This window comes from Lithobates pipiens, unplaced genomic scaffold (assembly GCF_037356315.1).
Source record: "Lithobates pipiens isolate NorthernLeopardFrog02 unplaced genomic scaffold, aLitPip1_a1.2 Scaffold_1, whole genome shotgun sequence".
Lineage (NCBI taxonomy): Eukaryota > Metazoa > Chordata > Amphibia > Anura > Ranidae > Lithobates > Lithobates pipiens.
In genome coordinates, this window is record NW_027507685.1 from 96,749,308 (window position 1) to 96,764,069 (window position 14,762).

Below are 14,762 nucleotides of genomic sequence, written 5' to 3' on the forward strand. Positions count from 1 at the left end.
TACTTAAAATGGCCACCGGACAGCGCTATGGGGGGGACAAGAGAGAACATGACTACACAGGCATCCAGCGGGACTAAGCTGCAGGACCCAGGCACCCAGCACAGCTAAAAAAAAAAACAGGTGAGGAACACACACACACACACACACACACACACACACACACACACACACACACCGGCCTGTAGGGTTCCTAGGTCTTATCTCCTCACTAGGCAAGAAAAAACTGAGTCTGCTAGAGCAGGCTGTGGGGTTGTAGCCTAGGGACCGCCCCCTGGGTGGAACTAAAAGTTCTGAAGTGTTGTATTACAACTTGCCTAGTAATCTCCAGTGACAGGGCTGACAACCCATTTTGAGGAGCGGTGTTGGTTGGTGAATATAAGAGAAACTGTTTTAAACATGTAAACGCCGAGTCTGAAAAAGAGGCCCAGTCCTTAAGTGGTTGCAAAAATTCTACAGGTCACTAGTTTTGAGTTAGAGGAGGTCTGAGGCTAGAATTATTGCTCTCTCTCTACCAATCGTGGTGATGCCTCACGTGTGGTTTGAACTCCGTTCTCATATGCGGGGGGGGGGGGGGGGGGGGAGGACTTATGTATGTATTCGCTTCTGCACGCGAGCTCGGCAGGATGGGTCACTTTAAAAAAAAAAAAAAAAAAATTTCTTATTCATTTTACTTATTTTTATACTTTCTTTTTAAAAACAAATATATATATATATGTATGTATGTGTGTGTATGTATGTATGTATGTATGTGTATATATATATATATATATATATATGTATGTATGTATGTGTGTCACTTTTATTTCTATTATAAGGAATGTAAACCTCCCTTGTAATGGAGAAAAAGCATGACCGGACCTCTTAAATGTGAGATCTGGGGGTCAAAAATACCTCACATCTCCTCCATATTTACACTAAAATGCAATAAAAAAAAATAAAAATTTTGGTTTTTGTACAAAAAAAGGTAAAATCCCCTTTTAAGAGCATTTGGGCGGAAGTGACGTTTGACATCTCTTCCGCCCTCCAATGCTAAGGAGCTGAGTGGGGGGCGAAGACCGAAGCGTGGCGGGGGGTCCTCTATTGCCTCGATTTTAAAAGTGATCTTGCGGGGAATCCGCCTGAGACCACTTTTTTTTTTTTTTTTTATCTGAAAGCCGACCGCCCACTGAAGAAAAGGTTACGGGGGTTATGGTAGCTATCTGTTGCCAAAACAATGGTATTCCCCCTTCAAACAGCCGCCATATATTGATGGCAGGCAGGACATGGTTAAAGCGGAGTTCCTCCCTTTCAGAATGCTCCTAATCTCAGCTTGTTACCTGTATAGAAGACATCTGGGAGCCAAAAATCTTGCTGATTGATAAGGGGTCAAATACTTATTTCACTCATTAACCACTTGCTTACCAAGCACTTAAACCCCCCCCCCCCCCCCCCCCCTGCCCAGACCGATTTTCAGCGCTGTCACACTTTGAATGACAATTGCGCAGTCATACAACACTGTACTCAAAATTTTTATCATTTCTTTTGGTGGTATTTTGATCAGTTTTGGGTTTTTAATTTTTTTGCGAAACAAAAAAAAAAGTTTGTTTATAACATTTTGCAAACTGGTAATTTTTCACCTTCATTTATGTTCGCTGGTGAGGCTGCACTGATGGGCACAGATAAGAGGGCACTGGTAGGTGGTATTGACAAGGCAGCACTGGCAATGACGCACTGATTAATTATAGGTGGTACTCTGGGCGCTGGTGGGCACTGCTAGGTACCTTCATGATTGGGACTGTTGTCCCTCTCGCAGCCGCCCGTGATTGCCTTCCCCCCCCCCCCCCCCCCTCCTCACGCTATCCGCATGAGGAGAAAAAATAGCCGATTTACCGGCTCTGTTTACATCACATGATCAGCTGTCAGCTGATCACGTGGTAAGGGGTCGTGATCGACACCTTACTCCAATCCAGTCTCATAGACTCACTAATCACAGGGCGTGCAGGTCGTTTGAGCATGGGAGGACGTCCATTGACGCCCTCCCGGCAAATGAATTCCATGCCATAGCCATCTTTCGGCTATAGCGTGGATGGCAAGTGGTTAAAATGCAAATCCATTTATAACTTGGTTGAAATGCGTGCGTGCGTGTGTGTGTTGTTGTTGTGTGTGTTTTTTTTTTTTTTTGGGGGGGGGATATTATTTTTTTTTTTTTTTTTTTTTTTGTTCTGCCGCTCACTGGTAAAAATAAACCGACCAATAAAATTATAGACCAGTGATGGCGAACCTTGGCACCCCAGATGTTTTGGAACTACATTTCCCATGATGCTCATCTACACTGCAGAGTGCATGAGCATCATGGGAAATGTAGTTCCAAAACATCTGGAGTGCCAAGGTTCGCCATCACTGTTATAGACTGATCATTTTGTTTGTCAGTGGGCAAACGTAAAAAATCAGCAGGGGGTCAAATACTTATTTTCCTCTCACTGTAGGTGATCTGCCGCCCTGTAGCCGTAAAAGGGCTATAGGGCGGTTGGCGAGTAGTTAAAGCAGGGATATGCAATTAGCGGACCTCCAGCTGTTGCAGAACTACAACTCCCATGAGGCAAAGCAAGACTCTGACAGCCACAAGCATGAAGCCCAGAGGCATGATGGGACGTGTAGTTTTGCAACAGCTGGAGGTTCACTATTTGCATATCCCTGAGTTAAAGGGACAGCTTGGGCAGGTTAAAGACTACTGCAGTGTATTAGACTGGAATGGCGGCTGTGCTCTGTAGTTCTTTGCTGACCCATACATCATTCCTGTCTGCTTCCAAAAAAAATTCAAATGCTTAATACTTTGCACTTCAGTAGCGGTTACAAGTTGTGTGTCTCCCCATCTTGTGACTGGACAGCAATAGAGGAAGCAGAGTGATGAGTTCATCTCCCTGTCACTCTGCTGTCTCCTCCTATCAGCATGCTTCATGTTGTCATATGAGCACTGCAGGACACCAAACTTTGCTCCTTGTGCTGCTTCTTTCTCTGAGGTTTGCTGTACAGGGGCTGAAAGCAGCTTCTCCCGAGATGCATTCAAATGTATACACTGCCAGAATTTGAAATGACATCTATTGATGTGTCAATGTAAATCCGTGTCTTTTTTTTTCTGCCTGGAGTGTACCTTTTTAATATACGCGATTCTCACTCCACGTTGAGATTGAATCTCTTCCTTGGTTACCAAAATCTAGCGGGTTTAGGGAAATTCTTTTAAAGGGGTTGTATAGGCAGAAGGTGTGTGGGGGTGTGTTTTTTTTTTTTTTTTTTTTTTTTTTTTTTTTTATCATAATGCATTCTATGCATTAAGACAGAGCTTTTTTTTTTTAATCTTTTTTTTTTTTTTTTTTTTTTTTTTTTTTTTGCAGCAACCCCCCCTAATCTCTGTCCACTCGATGTCTCTGGGCCTTTCTGGGACTCTCCCTCCTGATTGGCTAAGACACTGCAGCTGTGCCGTTGGCTCCCGCTGCTGTCAATTAGGGGAGAGGGGGGGGGGGCTGCTTGCTGTGGGGGGCACGCGACAGGAGGGAGGGACCAGGATCAGCGAAGAGGGGCCTGAGAAGAGGAGGATCTTGGCTGCCCTGTGCAAAACCAACTGCACAAAGAAAGGCAAGTATAACGTATGTGGTTTTTATTTATTTTTTTAAATAACATAAAGACTTTACAATCACTTTAATGAACAATATCCCTTCACAGGTGGTCCAGCATTTAGAGACTTCGCTTGGAGTCAGCGTTCAGCCCATCAACATCTACAACATGCGGTATTCCTTCCAAATCTGGTCTGCTGTGATGTCTTTAGATGGGGACCAAGGAGAGGTAAAACTTGTCCCTGTTTTTTTTTTTTTATTGGAGTGCCTTGGAATAAAGCCTGCCACAAAACTATAAATATAACCAGGAGAGGGCGCCACCACCTACGTGCAGACTACCACCACATTATAAATATAACCAGGAGAGGGCGCCACCATCTACGTGCAGACTACCACCACATTATAAATATAACCAGGAGAGGGTGCCACCATCTACATGCAGACTGCCACCATATTATAAATATTAACAGACAATGGTAATTTGGAGGCCTTAGTAGCATCATGAAAGAAACCAGATTTGATATTATAAGTAGCTAAATAGCTAGAGAGTAACTCCACGTTTGTTGAGGTGAAAAAATAAAAACTTCTTCCTATCTGGGTGATCTCTGTATATTGCAGGGATTGTAACAAACTTTGTTACAGATTCCTACCTTTTTTTTGTTCTGAAGAAATAACTGTTTCTCTGTTACATGTTCAGAGTGAATGTGAATAGGAGCAATTTTTATAATTATCAATCAGCTGCTGCACCTGCAGGGTTCTAATAAGGAAAGTGACAGGATCTGCGTCCCGTTAGACGTGATTTCTCTTTGGGAGAATCTTGCGTAAAATTACATTTTTGTTGCAGGGGATGCTCAAAATCTTGTATCTTAGTGCAGACTTCTGGGAAAATTAGTGAGCCAATCACACAAGCAGCAAATGACATATATTTGGAGGGGGCGGAGTTCTGTATACGGAACACCTCCACACAGCCATGTTGCATTTTACAGAAGATTACAGCGGGTGCAGATTGAAAAGGGAAGGGATTTTTTTAACGACCTTTAATTACAATATGACTTGTGTAGTAATTGAATATCCTATTTTTATTTATTTTTTTTCTTCTATGAAAGTAGAGTTCCACTTTAGCTGTTGCAACCCACGCAGCACATGTGTGGCGCTAAAAGGTAGGGCGTTAATGTCTGATGTTTCAGAGACTGAGCTAGCACAAATCGCTGTCAGTCCTTGCTAACGATCAGTAGCTGGTGGCACCTGATTATTTGACTAATTTGGCAACCATACACAGTGGACACATGATCATCGATCCCTCCTCCTACTCCTCCTTCTCACCAGTAGTCTGCCTGCAGATGATTTTTCTTCCTTCACTGATTGTCCCGCACTGTCTCTGTGCAGAGGCAGCCATGTTGGCACAGGCGGAGCTTTGCTTCCCCAGATCAGTGCCTCCAACAAGCAGCGTTACAGTAGTGACCTCACAGCATCTGTATGGAGGTGACCATCCCAGTAGAGGCAGGTCTTTGCTTCCCTAGGTCAGAGTCTCCAGCAAGCCGCATCACAGTAGTGACCTCACCAAAGCTGTATGGAGATGGCCATCTTGGTAGAAGCAGGGCTTTACTGCCCTAGATCAGAACCTCCAGCAAGCAGCGTTTACAGTAGTGACCTCACCACATCTGTATGGAGGTGGCCATCCCAGTAGAGGCAGGGCTTTGCTTCCCTAGGTCAGAGTCTCCAGCAAGCAGCATTACAATAGTAACATCGCCAAAGCTGTATTGCGGTGGACATCCTGGTGTGGGTAGGGCTTTGCTTCCTCATGTTGGCACTGCCCCTACACTATGATATGATGGAGAGAACGGTCAAAAAGCAGCCTTAGAGGTTGAGGAACCATAGAGTGGGTGAAGCAGGGAGATCCTTGCACAGACATGAATACAGGGCTCTCTTTGGTATCTGAGACTTTGAACAGCGGCGATCCTGAGGATCGACGCTGATCTCAGTTTATTAAGGCCAGGTTGACACAGGAACCGGCCGAGGATCGCACAGAAGAGCTGTGCGTCCCAGTTCCCCATTTCAGGGCCAAATCTATGCCTGAATTCGGCCCTGAACAGAGCATGAGATGCACAGGGTTTCTGTGCAGTGCACTCCTCAGCTGCAAAGGAGATTTGTTAACCGGCTCCATAGGGAGAACTCAGCAGCAGATATTTTCCACTGATGCTTGAAAAACTGACACCTTTATTCCCTTCATAGGGTAAAAGCACAGAGAAAATGTGTTTCACCTTACCAAGGCACTTCTTCAGATTACGTATGCAACCCTTTGGACTACGCAATCTAAATAACGGGGTAGAATCCACAGACAGGACAGTGCTAATATGTTTCGGCCACGAAAGGCCTTAGTCATAGCTTCCTCACACCATAGTTCTGTTTATTAGCTGTGCATACAGCAGGCTTTACAAGGATGGACGACGAGATATGATTTGCTTCATATTTTCTTTTCTTTTTTTAAAGAGTTTTACAGATCTGATGTCTGATGGAAAGCGGATATGGCCCAGCTGGGAACTGGTGAAATGGATATTCGGCCTATCCAAGCACACAATACCAGCAATAGGTAAGAAGAATTCTAATTTGACATGCTTTGTCAACCTGACTATATGCTGAAAGAGCTCTTGCCAATGCTTACCACCCAATGAGCAGTGGATCACTTTTTAGTGGGTGGTATAGCAGGGTCTGCCAGCCTTTGCCCATAGATAGATCGACAGTTGGCCGGTTCCTGCTGAATCATGCCGTCTGTGACCGGCTTAAACAATGCTGATCTCCTCACTCGCCTCATCTACAGGCACTCCTGAGATGAGCATGGCTTTTTTCAGGATGGGTTTCCTGAAAGGGACAACAGTGGTCCAGGTCTGTACAATCTTTTTTTCCACTTTCACCCCCTTTCTGCGCTGGCCAATTTTCAGCTTTCAGCACTGTCACACTTTGATTGGAAATTTTGCGGTCATGCAACACTGTAGCCATGACATTTTTATAATGTATTTTCAAATAGAGCTTTAATTTGGTGGTATTTAATCACCACTGGGGTTTTCTTTCTTTTGATTTTTTTATTAAAATTTTTTTTTTTGGGACTAAATGAAAATCGATCGAAAAATTTGAAATAAAAAAACCTAACATTTTTCTAAATTGCAAATAATGTTTTTTCCTAAATTTAGACCAAAGTGTATTCTGCTAGATTTTCTTTTGATAGAAATAACCCAAAATCTGTGTATATTATTTAGTCTGTAGGAAAGTTATATATCCCATAGTTTGTGGATTCTATATCTGAAAATCGATACATCCTGATGTACTGACGGCCAATCTCATTTCTTGAAAATGCCAGGACAGTACAAATCCCCCCCCCCCCCGACCCCCAATTAACCAATTTTTTTTGAAAGCAGACAGTCCAGGTATTTAGTAAGAGGCATGGCTTGAAGTTGTGATTTTTGCCACAATCTTTTGGAAAAGGAAGAAATCTGAATTTTTTTTATTTTTTTTCACCATTCCCTTTTTTACTTTTTTTTTTTTTATTTTTTTTTTTTGTTTTTTTTTTTTTTTCATGCATACTGTCACCAGTGCAGTGTCATCATATAGCTGGTGTGGTGGTGATCAGCAACAGTGAGTGATGACTAGAGTATGTAAAAAAAATTAAGTAATTAAAAGGGAGGGGGGCGTGTCCGGACGCGTCCATAGGGAGCTCCGGTCCACCGCTGCTAATCCAAGACCATCGGGGCACTACGAGCCCACATCGGAGCACGAAAACCGGCCTGCTCGGTCCCCGGAGGCATACCAGGCTGGTATTGCTGAGGATCGCAGGCGGCACGCGGTGGAATTGATCTTTTGGCTCTCCGTGGCCGTCGCCATCTTGCGGCCCAGGAGCCTGCCGGAGCCACCACAGCTGGGACAGAGGTAGGGGACCCTCGACAAACCCCCATTCTTGAGCGGAGACAGGCGGAGCGTGCCCGGGAGGCCTTGCTGGGGCCCAGCGACGCGGCGATCCGCTCGGGCCTAGCGCGGCCTAGTCCAGCCTCCACATCCCCACTGTTTCCTGGGGCGGCGTCCCCGCTGGATGTTGTTCCGGCCTTCCCCAGGGTCATTGAACACCTCCCCACGCCGCCTCCTAGGCCCTAGCCCCTGCCTGGTGTGTTGCCACAGCCTGTGGCTTAAGGATTTTATCAGCTGAGGCCTGTGACACCGCACACTGGACTCTATCTGGGCCTCCATAAGCCCAGTCCTCCAGCCACACAGCCGAGCCCCCCTTCACCTACACATTATTACACTGTGAGAGACTGCTGGTGGGCTTTGTCTCTGGGGAGGGCGGGCTTGTGGGTCTCAGGAGACGTACCCGATTGCCCCTCAGCGACATTTCCGGACCAAGGGTGGGAGGAGTAGGGTGCCCACAGAGAAGTCCCTACATCCCTTAACATGTTACCACCCTTCCCCGGTGGTTGCGACTTGCTGATGGCTGGGTGAAAACAAGCCCTGGGGGGGGGCCCCTGCCTGACCTGGACCATACAGGCCACAACACAACATCAGATGTGATCTCGGCATGAACACTCCCAAACGATACAGGACATGATCAGCGACCTGCGGGACACACAGCCGACCCTCACAGCCCGGTATCCAGCGTTTCTTCAGAGGGAGCCCTTGCACTTCCCCCAGGTGTCATCGCCGCCATGCCTCGGAGATCTAACACGGAAACAGTCCCCCCTGAGACTGAGACACAGAGCTTCCCCACTGCATCCACCTCGGACCCCCTTTTAGGGGCTCCAACCATGTCACGGTCTGAGATGGCCAGCTCTACCACAAACCAGGACGATGAACTTTGCAGAATGCTACGGGCCCTACCTACGAGGGCAAACATTGAGGCCCTACCCACAAGAGCGGACATTGAAGCCTTAATCCTGCAGAGCTGCACGCAATAGAGGACCGGGTCTCCTCTGAGGAAACCCAGATCACCTCGCTGGAGACTAGGGTGCAAGCCCTGGAACATGCGCAGGATTCCCATGCAGCGGTAGCGCAGGAGATGCAGCTTCATCTGGAGGAAATGGAAGACCGCAGTCGCCGTAATAACCTGCGGCTGCGGGGACTCCCGGAGGCTACGGGCCCATAGGATTTGGCAGAGACTGTTACTGCCATCTTCCACAGGCACCTGGGAATCCGCCCCCTTCTCTGGAAATCGATCGGGTTCACCGTGTGCTGGGCCCCAGATCTACGGACCTGGCAAGACCCCGCGATGTTCTGTGCCGCCTTCATCGATATGCACAGAAGGAAGTACTCTTGAAGAAGGCATGGGAACATGGGGTCATCGACTTTGATGGAGCGCAGATCCAGATACTGCCGGACCTATCCAGGGCCACACTACAGCGCCGTGCTGAAACTGGCCCTTGAAGTTGCGAGACGCCACAGCTGCACATAAAGATGGGGCTACCCCCTAACAGTCATCTTTTGCACGGATAGCGGCTCCTTCCTATTACGCACACCGCAGATCTCCCCGCCCTCTTTGCTTTCCTGGGGGCGGTCCCGGTGCCGAACTGGCTAGCAAGGATCCAGCGCCCTGCAGGCCGCTTAGGCACTCTGTCAGGCAGACCTGCCCTACCAGCTCGCTCCCGGAGATCCCGAACCACGTCCACATCTGTTAATGGATCGCGTGAGACATGACTGTACCCTTTCGCACATCTTATGATGTTCTGCACTGGCTGAAATTTGTATTCCTCATCAACATTACTCTCCCTTGTTTGGCATCCCCCTCTTCTGGATTTAGCCCCCCACCCTATGGCCGCCGCGGCTGCTGACGACATGCCCGAGATGCGTGCCTGGGCGACCCCGGGCGTTCCTCCATGTATGCTCACACCTGTGGGAGTAATGAGGCCACCCATATAATGCTCTGAAGAGGCGCTGTCGGCCCCTTGGATGAATGGGGCAGCTTTCAACTTCAGGGACCCTCATGGCCCATATGCCTGATCCTCTCGACTGGCTTTCTTTTGAGGTCGCCCGGAGTGGGGTGACATCCCGGAACTTGTGTGGGGATCGGGTGGGCCGATGTGGCAGGTGCCGTACTGCAGTCGGGTGGGGACTGGGGGGGGATATCTGACTGGGGGGTGGTGGCTGGGTCCCTCTGTTTCCATCCCTCCTCCGTTCCCCCTCATCCCTGCTTCCCTCTCTCTTCCCCCCCCCCCCTCCATGTCTTACTCTTATTGGGATCTGATGTTGTCTCCGGGAGGGTGTGGGGGCAGCTGTGCCAAATTGACAGACAGGGGGGAATGTTGTTTTAGAGAGGTTTTATGGTTTTCTCTGTTTTGCATTAACTAGTTTGCTATGTTTCCAGCCAGTGTAGCTACTTTGTAGGTATTTTATGCAATGTTATTTCTTGCCTAGTTCTGTGGTATGTTTAGCTTTCACAAATGTTGGGAGGTTTCTATCCTTCTGCCCCAAACCAGCCATGCCCGCATGGGCATATTAACATGTACACATGCACCCATGGCCTGGGGCTCCGGGGGGGATGGGGAGACTCCCCGTTGGCCCGTGCTGAACACTCCCCCAATTAGGTTGACGCCTTTCATCAAGGTATACCTGGTGGGCATTGAAGCAGCCAATTGCTGCATTTTAGTTCTACAGCTCCGCTGGACAGTGCTGACTGAGAGTCCTTTCCCTCTCAGCCACGCCCCCACACGTTCCTGACCCCTTTAATCTATCACTATTGCTCTCCTTTTATCTTTCTCGTCCTTTATCCGCTTTCCTCCCCCTTCCCACTCCTTCTCCTTCTACCCTGACCTGATCATGGATGTGCTTAATATTTTTACCCTTAATGCGAAGGGACGCAACGTCCCCGAGAAAAGACGCATGCTGCTGAACGACATGAAACAACAGAATGCTGACATTTGTCTTAATACAGGAGACACATTTTAGGGACAACAAGTTCCTTATCTTGAAAAATAGATACTACCCGACAGTCTATCACTCCACATACACGGAGGCCAAATCTAGAGGGGTCTCCATTCAAATAGCGGCCAGAGTACCGTGGACTCTGCTGGACTTGAAAACTGACCCAGAGGGGAGGTTTTTATTCCTTAAAGGCCTGGTTGGAGGGGTGAAGGTTACCCTTTCTAAATTATACGCCCCTAACAGCAGACAAGACCGGTTTGTGAAAAGAAACTTAAACTTTAAAACTTTACGGAAGGCCAACTGATTATAGGCGGAGACCTAAACATCCCCTTAATCCCCTTAATACCCACAGACGACACCGCCACAGGGCTATCCTCCTTCCTCCGGGGCATGAGGAGAGCTGCACATGCGGCCTTACATGCCACACAATTGGTGGATGTATGGCGCCTCTTCCACCCTGGGGAATGGGATTACACGTTTTTTTTTTGTTTTTGTTTTTTTTCTAGGCCACACCACGGGTACTCACGCATCGATTATTTCTTGATGCCACACAACCAACTTCAGGCAGTTAAAGGATCCACCATTGGGTCTATCACGTGGTCTGACCACGCCCCAGTTACATTACGCTATGCTTTGACAGACTTTTACAGGGGACAGAAGAAGCCATGGAGGCTCAATGAGAGCCTCCACCAGGACGCCGAGGTACTGGCAGACGTGACGAAGGAAATATCCCATTACTTCCATACTAACGGCATGGGGGACTGTGAGGCGGGCCTAGTTTGGGAGGCACACAAGGCAATGATTTGCGGAGTTCTGATACAACACGGCACATGACTTAAAAGACAGCGAACCGCCCAATTGTCCGAGTTATTTGGTAAGCTTCAAATCTTGGAAGCTAAACCTAAACAGACACCAAATACTCCCTTTAGGTAGTGAGCTGGATACGATACGTAACCAGATAAACTATCTTCTCCACTTTAAAGCTAAGGCTGCGCTCCAGATCTCCCGTAAAAGGATCTACGAATCGGGTAATAAATGTGGTAGATTACTCGCGCAATTTCTGAAATCCCAATGAGCGGCTTCTTATATACCTTATGTTCTCTCCTCCTTGGGGACGCTACACCAACAAATTACCAATGCATTCAAATCCTTTTACGAGACTCTCTACCACCTGGACACTGCCCGACCCTCCCCTGTGCACATAGCCGACTACATAGCCTCTTCCAATATGCCCACTCTGCCGAAGGAAATACGGGGCGTTTTGGAGGAACCTATAACACTGCCCGAAATCCAACAGGCAATAGGTAATACCAAAAGAGGGAAGGCCCCGGGTCCTGGCGGCCCAACACTACAATATTATAAGGCCCTACTCCCGTCCCTTGAACATCATCTCCTTCACCTTTTCAATGGTCTTACTAGGGGGGGGGCAAGCTCCATGAGGCCACGTTACAGGCTCGTATAGCAATGATCCCTAAAGAAGGCAAGGACCAGTCTCAGTGCGGGAGCTATTGCCCAATTTCTCTTTTGAATACGGATCTTAAGCTATTTACTAAAATCATAGCTCCAAGGCTGCAGTCATACATCCCTGATCTGATACACCTTGATCCGGTGGGCTTCGTCCCAACCAGGGAGACTAGGGACCACCAAAGTCCTGAACCTGCTGCATACTGCCACGTTGGAAAACAGGCCAAGTGTCTCTCAGCACAAAAGCTGAGAGCTTTTGACAGGGTGAGCTGGGATTTCATGTCTGCCACACTACGCCATATAGAACTGGGTAACAACATGTTAGGATGGATCCATGCAATATATACTACACCAGGGATATGTAATTAGCGGACCTCCAGCTGTTGCAGAACTACAAGTCCCATGAGGCATAGCAAGACTCTGACAGCCACAAGCATGACACCCAGAGGCATGATGGGACTTGTAGTTTTGCAACAGCTGGAAGTCCACTAATTGCAGATCCCTGTACTACACCGTCGGCCAGGGTTAGGGCCAATGGGGTACTGTCCGAACCCTTCCGGATCGCAAATGGGACGCGACAGGGCTGCCCGATTTGACCCCCTTTTTGCGTTTTCCCTCGAACCATTCCTATGCCACACTAGATTATCTCCGAACATAACGGGTATTTCGGTTAAACACACCCAACACAAAGTGTCAGCCTACGCGGACGACTTGTTGTTTTCTCTCTCAAACCCAGTGGTATCCCTCCCAAATTTGATGCAGGAATTTAAAACTTACGGGACGCTCTCAAAATTTAAAGATTAACTTTACCAGGTCAGAGGCAATGGGCGTGGAGATACCGGCGGCGCAGCTTAACCACTTCAATACAGGGCACTTTTGCCCCCTTCCTTCCCAGCCCAATTTTCAGCTTTCATCGCTCTAGCGCTTTCAATGACAATTGCATGGTCATGCTACACTGTACCCAAATGAAATTTTTATCATTTTGTTCGCACAAATAGAGCTTTATTTTGGTGTTATTTATTCACGACTCCGTTTTTTCATTTTTTGCGAAATAAGCGCAAAAAAAGCGGAAATTTGGAAAAAAAATATATTTTCTATTTTAAAAGAAATCCAATAAAATCAAATTTTGTCATAAATTTAAGCCAAAATTTATTCTGCTACATGTTTTTGGTAAAAAAAAAATCCGTTAAGTGTATAATAATTGGTTTGTGTGATCACGGACATATGTACGCAAATGATCATGTACATATGTGTGCAGGTGATCACGTACATATGTGTGCAGATAATCATTGGGACATATGTGGGGGACATGTTTTATTATTTGGGGACATGTATGTTTTGGGGACATTGTGTTTATACTGTGTGGTGTGTTGTGTGTTTACACTAGACTGATGATCAGTGAGTAAAAAACTGTAGAAAACAGCTCATACTCACTGATCATCAGCCGGCTGCAGCGATCTGCTCTGCTCTCCTCAGCGATGACTTCTGTGTGAGGAGAGGAGGAGCCGATTGCCTAGCAACCGGCTGTTTGTTTACATCACATGACAGCCGTGATTGGACACGGCCGTCATGTGATCAGGAGGGCCAATCACAGAGCCCTCCTGCCGATCTGAGATGCGCCGTGTCCGGGTGACGCGGGCACGATCCCGCTCCTTCTGAAGGACGTTCCTGAACGTCCTATCAAAAGTAGACGGCTCCTACCCGGCCGTATATGTGCATTGGCCGGGTGGGAAGTGGTTAATCACCTTCAAGCCAGCTTTGCCCTGAAGTGGACGAACAGGGCTCTGAAGTGCCTAGGTACGAACATTCCTCATACACTGTCGAAACTGTACGAGCTTAAGTTCCCTCCATTACTATTGGAAATAAAAACACTTCTGTCCCAATGACAATCGGGCATGCACTCCTGGATAGGATGCTGCAACATCTTAAAGATGTCTGTCCTCCCAAAAATCCTCTACCTGATGCAGGCCCTACCTATACATATACCATCCGCCTTCTTTAAAAGGGTTTGATCTGCATTTACAGAATTCTTATGGGCGAAAAATTAGAATTTCCTAGATCCTATGGGCCTGTTCCGTCTAGACTTCCTGAGGACACTCCAACTCACACATTTCCTCTCTACTATCCTACCCCCCAGGGAAGACTCTCAGATGCTCACAGCCCTAGAGGTGCTCTGCACTGACGCGGGTGTACTCCCACACACACTTTCACTGACCTACAATCTTTTAAATACTCCCTCAGCAGACTTTACTCCCCCGGGACTACTTAACTGGGAAAAAGAGTTAGCTTGCCGATTCAACAACACCAAGAGACAGCGTATTCTCTGATTTACATACAAATCCTCTATCTGTGCCAAGATCCAGGAAACAAACTACAAAATTCTTTCACGTGGTATAGGACCCCTTCGCAACTCCACCAGCTTTACCCGAATACATCAGACCTATGTTGGCGTTGTCTCGCAGATAAAGGGACCATGCTGCATATCTTTTGGTCATGCCTGAAACTCACGCACTTCTGGAAAGTGGTGCGTGAGACAATACAACAATTTACGGCCCAGCATTCTTTCTCTTACATGCCTCTGATATCCCTGACGGGAAGTACCAGAAATCCGTGATCCGCCACCTACTTGATGCTGCTAAGGCCTGCATACCACTCCATTGGAAATCGTCCCTCCTGCTGACCATTGATCTATGGCTTGGTAAAGTGGAGGACATCAGGAAAATGGAGGATCTTATCCTCACAGCACAAAATAGAGAGGAGACCTTTACTAAAACCTGGCAAGGTTGGAATGTGTTCATATACTCGGCTGAG

The 14,762-nt window shown here is 47.4% G+C and overlaps 1 protein-coding gene across 1 annotated transcript in view; it reads left to right on the forward strand.

Moving 5' to 3' along the window:
* Positions 1–14,762, forward strand: part of FAAH2 (fatty acid amide hydrolase 2) — a 98,731-nt gene that overhangs the window by 65,218 nt on the left and 18,751 nt on the right. The window contains exons 7-8 of the mRNA XM_077465204.1: positions 3,700–3,819; positions 6,081–6,180. Of these exons, the coding sequence (XP_077321330.1) occupies positions 3,700–3,819; positions 6,081–6,180 (220 nt within the window). The remainder of the gene's footprint in view (positions 1–3,699; positions 3,820–6,080; positions 6,181–14,762) is intronic.